General features: G+C 29.8%; 1 protein-coding gene across 1 annotated transcript; it reads right to left on the reverse strand.

Moving 5' to 3' along the window:
* Positions 1-92: 92 nt before the first annotated feature.
* LOC131843445 (uncharacterized) lies at positions 93-9,004 on the reverse strand. Its single transcript, XM_059192088.1, has 4 exons — positions 8,843-9,004; positions 3,521-3,584; positions 2,884-2,920; positions 93-872 (listed from the first exon to the last, which is right to left on the reverse strand). Exons 1-4 carry the CDS (start codon positions 8,889-8,891, stop codon positions 687-689), a joined length of 336 nt encoding a protein of 111 aa, XP_059048071.1. The 5' UTR covers positions 8,892-9,004; the 3' UTR covers positions 93-686.
* Positions 9,005-10,034: the final 1,030 nt, after the last annotated feature.

Below are 10,034 nucleotides of genomic sequence, written 5' to 3' on the forward strand. Positions count from 1 at the left end.
ATGGTAAAATAAGAAAAATATTAAATTATTTATTGCTAGCCCCTTATTATTTAAAGGTAATATTTAAGTAAATTAATGAAACCAATTTTATCTGATTGAATGTAAATTTATTTCACTTTCGTACATGACAACGGTTCTACCTAATTTCTTTTTCTATAGGTATGATGCAATTATACTCTTTTTATTACGAGTGCTCCACAACTAATGATATACCTCTAATATGTATGATAGTGATATGTTATTTAGTCAGGAAACTTGAGTGTTTTTCTTACTAAGTTATACCTTGATTTGCATAAAGACAAACAGAATAGTCAGTTATACAGACTCCGGCGTTCTAAGTATGTACTACAATAATGCAAAATAGTTTATATCAAATTTCAGGCATAAAATTAATAATTTACGTAGCATATATGTTTGTAAATATATTCTTATATACAATTTTAAATAATTCCTATAATCCATATTTCAAAAGAATTATAATATTTTATTCCAAACCCTATTGCACATGACACAGCCAAATTTAGGATCAAGAATAACTACAGGCTCTACTACCACCCAATTTGTTTATTCTTGAATATTAATTTTTAATAGTGCTCTTTTTATAATAATAATATATTGTTATTTTAACATTAACATTATTATTGCGTGTTTATTAACTCAAATTTCCTATTTGTATCGTTGATAAATTAGATCTTAGGCTTGAAGTCGTATTCTGAGACTTTGCCATCATTATTGATGACTTTATGGCCTCCGCTCTGTTCCTGGGTTTGTCCGCCGACGTTGGACGATGAGTGGAAGGTGTACTCAGATTCCCCGTATACGTGGCCACCTCCCAAAGGTTTCAGGCTTTTAACGCTACCGGATGATATAGGCTGAAAACAAAATGCATAATAAATACAATGTCACTCGCACGTACGTAAGTATTGACCCGCGTTGAATGTATGAATATTTGTTCACTATCACGCGGAAATTACCAAACGGATTTTGATTAATCTTTTCGGAAATAAAACATATACAACATTGGAATGACACATAAACAATTGTTCGTGTTATACCGAAACTAAAACTATGATAAATAATAACGAAATTAGTATCTTCTTCACATAATATTATATCTTTTAAATTACGCAATCGATTTTAATGCAGTTTTCATCAATAGATAGAGTGATTCAAGAAGAAGGATTACTTTTATATGTATAGTTATATAAGATTTCTAAAGCATCCGAAGCTGGGACAGGTTGCTATTATAATATAAAACCTATCTCTAAAATCTATATTTTGCCGATCTAAAACAATAAATTATTTTTCGGATGAATTGCATTGGAACCAACAATTATAAGTATATACTACTTAATAAAACTACTAAGAATTGTTTTTGTATTAGAAGAAATCTCACGTTGATGCTACCGTCATAATGAATTACCAACATTATTTACGGCAACACCGCCGCAATTCAATACTGTCTGTGATATTTTAAATACGTATTGTTTCTAATTATATGTTTGTCAACTTAAATTTCACACATTTCGCACGCTAAATTACCGATGCTAATCAGTTTACAGTCTGGAAAAGATCTCTTTTAAAAACAATTAAATACACTTTAAAGTTTTATAATAAAAAAACCTACAAATGCAATCTACAAAATAAAAATAGACATGAGTAATTGTAAGTACATACGTATACTATATAAACGGGATATTGCTACTGTTAAAATTGATTATTTACAACTCCTGATATTTCGACTCTATTACAGGCGTCTTGGTATACACATAAACAATATTATCATGAATAAATAATGTGTAAAATAACCGTGAAATTTCAAACGTATTAGTTAAGAGTCTAACTAATTTCTTCTGCCTAATTAACGCATGCACATGGCTTCTCTGAATATTATTAAAATACTTCAATAATTTTAAACATATATATTTTCGATTGTTGTTTGTATAATAACATACATCACACAATTGTAATATGTAGCTAATAAGATTACTAGAAAAACAAGTTCCCTTCCAATCAGATGTTAATATTTTCCTCTAGAATAAAAAATATGCTTAATTCGTAAACAATGTATTCATACAAATAACGTTAATATCATAGTCATGTTGTCATGTTTTATATATAACTGGCTGACTCGTGCGATTTCAGCCTATATACATTTTCCTCAATTTTGGAACTTTTTTAATAATAATAATAAATTTATTGATGGTAAATGTCTTCTGATGATAAATGTCTGTAAGTAGAAGAATCTGATGGTAAATGGTTCCCGTAAAGTAAAGGCTAGGAACGTTTAACGCTTTTCGGCAGGTAGTTTATTCCACAGTCTAAGTTTACGCGGGGTTTGTTTGAAATCGCACTGGCCGTAATCACTTAGGTTCTAACATGTGGGAACGATTTCCTGTTAATTTGTAATTGATATTCTGCTCTTTTTAGTGGTAGCGATATATAGCCCATGAGCTTCCTGAACAAATGGACTCAATCATTAAAATAATTCTTCAGCTTTATAATATTAGTAAAGACTAGGAAATCAGTGTTTACTATGGAATAGGCTATGGTTGTATAATTATTAGCAAGATTATAGATTATTACCTTATTACCTTTAAATTAAAGGATATAATTATTATCTTTTAATTGGATTGCGATCAAGATCTTTAAACTGTTTATATAACAACTATGTATATCTACCTGTTCAAGCAATTATTTTCCTACTGTGCCTTTGCGCTGTATAAAGATGTAATACTTAAGTTAACTTATTCATGTTTTATTTGTATAACCAGTTATTTGTTTAGTACAATAATAATTATTAGATTCACTTTTATTAGTTGATATAATAATACCTATAATCCACAAGAAATAGTCAGTGTAATAAATAAATGGTAAACTTACCTTCCAAATACTTTTGTTGTCGAAACTCAGACTGAGTCTGAAATTGATATAAAGAAAATTGGTGAAATTACAAGATTCTTTTTGAACACATAAAATTAAAAAAAAATACAGTTATTTGATGAAATATTGTTAAAAAATGCAATGCATGTTTTATCGGAAATAATCTTGAATCTGGAGAGTTAACTATAATTTAAGACTATTATGATGTATATGAAATATTATAGACACATGATTATTCGTTCGTTCGTATAAAAAACTTTTCATACATGATATGGTGTGAGCAGTTTTTTAGCCAGGTAACAGTTTTTTCATTTTAGAACTTTTGTCTACAATGTACTACGACAATTATAAACTGCCAAGCAGCTTATTTTGTAAGCTGTTTCTGTTGAAGGTAAGGTGAGATATGTCGGATAAATTACAGCACATTGCAGCATGACATCCAGAATTAAAACATCAAGGTGCTGTATCTATGCGACGGTTGCCGCTTACCATAATACACATGTGGGACATAATGAATTTATGCCCATAACAAAATAGCAGTAGGTAGGTCAAAGTATAGTATAGTATCATAACTACTTTTGGCTACGACTAACAAGCAAAACCCGTGTTTTTCGTTTGTAAAAAAATATATACATACAGCTTATGTACAGCATCCCAGTCACCTCTAGCTGCTGCACTCGCGATGTCATCAACAGGGTAACCTGTAATTATAAAATAATGTCCATTAGACGTCTGAAATTACTCAAGTGTGCCTATTCCATACAGTCATAAGCCAAGTAACGAATACATTGTTAAAAATAGAGGAAAAGAGTAAACAGTCTGTTTGTATCTGACTATTTTTTTATGGATCATAATGAAATGATGCACCCGCCTGCGCTAACGGTTTTGGCTGGGGCACCAGTGGAAGATGACAAGATGAGCATGGGGTCAGGTTAGTTAGCCCATCGTGACAAATTCATCAAGAATTTATCACGATGGTTTCCAGGGGAACCGCGTGGAGGTCGACCTGACATGGTACATTGCTAGCAATGAGATCATCAGTCGACATTACTAACAATCCGTTTTCTCCCCTGTATCTGACCATTTGGTGTTCCAAAGTTTCTGCCGATCTAAACTGGAGACAGCCATGTACATTTTTTATACCACAACAGACAATAAACAGTTAGAGTAGGTTATAAAAAAGTGAATCTGTTATTTAGTAAATATTTTGTTGACTTTAAAATAAATCCTACTATTAATTTCATTTTAGATATTCTTTACGCTGAAATATATATTGACTTGACAATATATATTTCAGGTATAGACCAAAATACAATTTGTGATCCTAAATGTTCAATACAGGACTATTACATAAGTTAACCATAAACGAACAAATCTTGACATAATATTGGCATTAATAAAGTTTGATATATTTACACATACATCCTAACTTTTACCAGAAGTAGAAAAGTGTACAAAATCATCTGGGTGGGTATCTCAATCTCATCTACATACTTAAGCTGCTGAACAGCTTGCTTTGTTAATTGATTTCGGTTGTAGAGTCAGAATACAAAGTGACATTACAGGACATGAGGCATGAGCTCGAAGTCCTTTAGAATGACAACATATGAATGATAAGACGGGTGTCACATGACACTATGATATCCGTAGTACTGTTCATGTATAAGGCGACGCGCGATGGTTACTCTTACAATCAGGTGAACCATTTGCTTGTTTGCCATTCTAATTATATAAAAAAAATACTAAACAGCTTGTTCCGTGTATCTATCCGTTATAATTGCAAATGGTAGTAAAGTCCTTCGATTACACAATAAGAACAAAATATTTACTTTTCGACCATCTATAGGCGTTGTTAGCCGATGGCGCTAAACGGATTCAAAATAAACAAACGTATATAATTACCGTTTGTGGAATGTTGCACATTTCAAGAAAAATAGGTACATACTTAAAAAAACGATGGTCGTGGATATGTAAATTAATTCAAAGACAACTTTGTCATAATTCTTTGATATTTAAAATATTAGATATCAAGGATAACTATTATTATTCTTGTATATATATAAGGTACAGTTGATAAGGAAGACAAAGTTAACAACAACAAATCCACTCATTGTTTCTAACTAAATTTTAATTTCTTTTTCTAAATATTTGGTAGAATAATGGCAAAATATGGATAAAATGTTAAAAAAAATATTAATAGAATATTTTAAATAGTAAATTATTTCATTCTTAAAATTTAATATATTTTTGAATATGGAGTTTGACATTTTCCGATATGTTGTTCCGATTGCTCACGTGAATATTCAGAGGCAAAGACCAACACTATTTCACTGCAACTGTGTGAAAAGAAAAAACTGTGAGAAAAGCTATTGAATATTTGAACAGACGTTTCCAATTTTTTATATTTATTTCATGTTGTCTTCATATTTTTCTAACAGGAATTAGAACCAAATTTAATTAAAATCTCCGTATAGTGAGTAAGTAAGTTACAAAATCATATACCTATATAAACATTTATTAATTAAGATAAGGGGAGAGTACTTCATACGAATTCCAATTTTTTTATTATACATTATTGATATATGACTTAAAAATGCAATATAAATAACTTGGTTATTTCATAATACAGTCAAAGATAGTAAAAACATTATCGTAAAGGAGTTCTCAAATAATGAAGGGCTAAAGTGTTTAGAGTAACTTGTATGCCTTTACATTTGTATACAAATATATTACTAGCTCTCGCGCGTAATTTCTTCAGCGTTACATTTTCCCTATTATTGCAACAATTTCCATTGCAGCTCCCCTTGGTCGCGTTGTGATGTTATATTACCAATATCCATCCTCGATAAATGGGCTGTACAAAGCTAAAAGAATTTTAAAAATTGAACAGTAGTACCGGAGATTACTGTATATAAATACTCATAAACTTTACCTCTTCATAATATCAGTATAGATAACCTGTTTCATAATAAAATAATTTTTCATACAACCTTAGCCATTACTTAATTGATTAACTACTCGTTTTGTTTAAATATAAGGTATATTTGTTCCGTAATTTTACGTAATTCATGTGAAAACAAACATACAAATAGGCAAACAATTTAAAAACCATTATTGGGCTTCTGTAAATGTTTTAAATGCCTCTTAAAACGTGATGTACAGTGCGATTGATGGATATACAGAGACATATAACAGAGAGGTTATAATATATTTGCAATGATAAGAAAGAAGATGTCACTAAATTGTTCTGAACAACTATATTATTTACATCAAAACTTCCATTTTCTAAATAATTGGTGATGTTAACATTTCGTTATGACGTTAATTGGAACATGTTGCTAATTGATACAATCTATTATGTGATGAATAATTTAATAGATGAACTAAAGTGTCTGGTATAGCTGTACAGATCTAATAAACAAGAAAGTTTCTATAACAGCGACCTCCAAATATAGATAGAGATGAAAGCTCTTAAAGGATATTGTGTACAATTATTTGTACACAATATTCTTTAAAACACAACGAAATAAAAGATATTTCAGGCTATTGTTATAGATAAATGTATATGTTATTACAACCTTATTGTTCTAAATATTTAGCACACTGCCTTACTTACCGATGATCGCGGGTTCATTTCCGCACAATACAAACCTTTGTGTTCATAAGTAGGTAAGTCTATGTTTATATTGGTTTAGGTGTTTTCATATGTTTTAGTATGTTACAGGAAAAATATATAGTTATTTAAGGAAGTCTATCCATTGTGTAGTATACATAGCACATAAGAAGCATTTTTTAGTTTGGGGTTCGATAACGCAGTGGAAGTTATATTTAAACATTTTTATTTTTTATTATTTTCTTAAAATATTTTACTGATTTTAATTTTATATTTTCAATTGTCTCTGTATATAAATAATATAAAATAGCTATTTTTATATATTTGTTTCTTCTTCGCTTTCGTCTAAAACCGTGCAATGATATTTTATGGGGTTTTCATTATCATTTAGAGCATTGCTTCCCGAAGATTTGTATGTATAATATGTAGGTACATATCGATGACCTCTGTCACATAAACTGCATACTCGTACGAAGTAACAGATTATAAAACAAAGACTGTTGGGCGATGCTCAGCTACGAGTACGTGGAGCAATGACCCAAAGTATGTTGGATGGACGACACAAACTCAACAATACAAACGAATTTTGTTCGTATATAGTTTATGGATGGACAATGGACAACAAACAAGTATTCTACGACGAAGGTATTGCAAGAATATTTGGCACAATATGACTAATTTACAAGGATCAATAATAAAATCGAACTTTACAGACTTTAGCCGCATGAACCCAATATCTGATATTCTCGTAATAAATCTCACTAGAGAGTCAAGGATATTAATAAAGCTTTGTAAAGATTTTCATATGAATTGTTGTAACTACATCCACTATTTTGCTATTTTAATATTACAGCTAGTAAATTTAAATAGTTCGGTTTTTGTTTCCTGTTAATTTAAAGGAATAAAAAGTATTATTATAATGTCTCTGGATAGAGAGAGACAGCACCTTGACTATATGTACTAATAAATAATGCAAATTAGTAAAATCAGTCAAACATAAACAAAACTATTTTCAAAGATTATTTAGGTACCTACATACAAAGAAAGAAAATGAACAGAAGGATTGTGAATCCTTTTGTTAATTTTGTATCATTGCATATAAATATTAATTGAATTTTGAGAACAATATTCCTGGTGTCACAGTAACATATTAACTTTTTGTGGGTAGGAGGTAGGCTTTCTCCATGGCCTCCTCGGATAGGAGACCGATTTAATTTAATTCAACGTGTTATGAAATTGGAAAACGTATGTTCACTACTCTATATTTGGTAGACTCTATGTCTTTTAACAGTAATGTAACAACAGTAATTTCTCTTGCGTTGCTTTATTTACCGAAATAGTAAAATTTTTACTTTACCTATGATCGGTGACGATTTATAATGAAAATTAAAATTTATAGTAATAACAAAATAAGCAGCACTTATAAAAATAATCGTCTGAAATATCTAAAAAAATGCACTTGATTTGAGAACTTACTTCGAAAAATAAATGTAAAAACGTATATATATTTTCTTAAATGATAAGCAATTTTAAAATAGGTATCTAATTATAATTTGAACTACGATTTAATATTGCGCATAATTAGTGGATATTTCTGGAAAAATGTCTTTTTTATGTTGTAGAAGCTAACATGACGTTCTTAATGCAAAAGTGTTGTATTTAATGTTGACGTCCTTGACACAGTACAAATTATGCGAAAAACTATGTTCGAGCGAGCTTCTTTATTAGGCGCTATTTCCGGCTTTTCGGCTTCTCATTGTAATAGAATCGGAAACTACAATGACACCTATAAATATAATATGTTATTGATTTTTATTATACATGTGTTGATGTACTTAAAAAATATCGATATATGTTTGGGCACTAAATGTACCTGAATTAAATTATTTTTTTCGTTGGGTACATAATTTCCTTTTAATAATTAATACGCACAACTTATGTACATATATCTATTATTTATCTATTTACTTTATAAAAAAATGTCATAGTTCCTAAGTTGCAATATATACAGGTAAAAACAGGAAACTACGTATATTATATTCAATGGAAATAATATATTGACATAAAAAAAATATACCACTGAAATTTACTATAATAAATACCAATAAGATTATACGAGTGACTTGGTAATAAATTTGTCATTAAAATGAATAGTACACTAAGAATAAGTAAATTAATAATTAAAGAAACCTCCTATGAAATCAATATAATAAGTAAACATTTTAAATGTCACACTCAAATACCAAGAAAATATATATAATAAAATAAAAGACATGATTTAAAAAATATTAATAGCCATTCAAATTCGCGCAGGATTACTGACATTTTTGAATGATGCTCGCTTACCTTGGACTGCTACGGCGACCAATACAAGTAGTAGCACGATTTTCGACATTTTATTTGGTATTTGATATTAAGTAATAAACAAACAGAGACTAAGTTAGTCTATAATGTTTGTTGAAACCGTCTGTTTCGAGCGGCTGAATGGTTATGTTTGATCGCAGGCGTTCGGCTTCGCTTATATCGCGCGTGAATTAACATGTACACAATACATATTGAAGCATAATCAGTTGTACTATTCAGAGCTTTTCTTTTTGTTTTCTCTTGTTGTCCAATTAGTTGTGATACCATTATACTTTGAGACATATTGTTACAATTTTAGTACTCTATTAACATGTCTATCATTGTCAAATCTGATGACATTTGTTAAAATATCTACTGTGTAGGAGGCACATAAAGTCTGTAGACGTAATCTTATGCGAATTTTTATTTTTACATAACAAAACTATTTATCTATAAAGCAATGTATCTACGACTATGTTTTTCTTTTAAAATTAATATGTACAATATTTTGTACGTTTAAATTTTAGACTGGGTACATATGTGTTAATTACTTCACATAGGTTTCTATGCTTTTTAAATTAAGTCTTAATTAAGCCTTTCTCGAGTTAGTATTAATATCAGACTGATGGTCAAAAAGCAGTATATTTACTATTATTTTTAAATTAAGTAGACAAGTAAAATATGACATATTAAGAAAATGAATATGCATAATATATATGTCCAAGAAAAAACATGCAGTTACAAAATATTATGTAAAAGACAAACGAAAAACAGCTTATTATTAACTACATAATAGAATGATGTACGATACGAGTACATGTGAACCGTTGTGTGTAAACAAACAGAAACACGCTCAATAGGAAATAGTGACGTTAATTTGACAGGTTTAATTGTGCGTTGCGCTGTGTTGCTTCCAATAACAACTGTTTTTTTTTTTACAGTATTACCGGACAAAAATAGCGATTGAGAAAATAGAGCAAGTGCAGAATAAACCCTTTATGCACTGTAAACCTGCGGAAGGACTCATGAAGCAGCTGAAGGACAACTGCTATCTGGCGAATTTAGATTAATACTATTTCCAATAAAAACTTGGGACTATTATCCAAGGGGAGGGGATTTTTAATGAACTCCTCCTACTAGTCCTTAGCTATACCCTATCGGGTCGAAACTCTACGCGCTTTCCTCTTATAATCAT

Source organism: Achroia grisella, unplaced genomic scaffold (assembly GCF_030625045.1).
Source record: "Achroia grisella isolate CSIRO2021 unplaced genomic scaffold, CSIRO_AGI_Agris_v1 utg308, whole genome shotgun sequence".
Lineage (NCBI taxonomy): Eukaryota > Metazoa > Arthropoda > Insecta > Lepidoptera > Pyralidae > Achroia > Achroia grisella.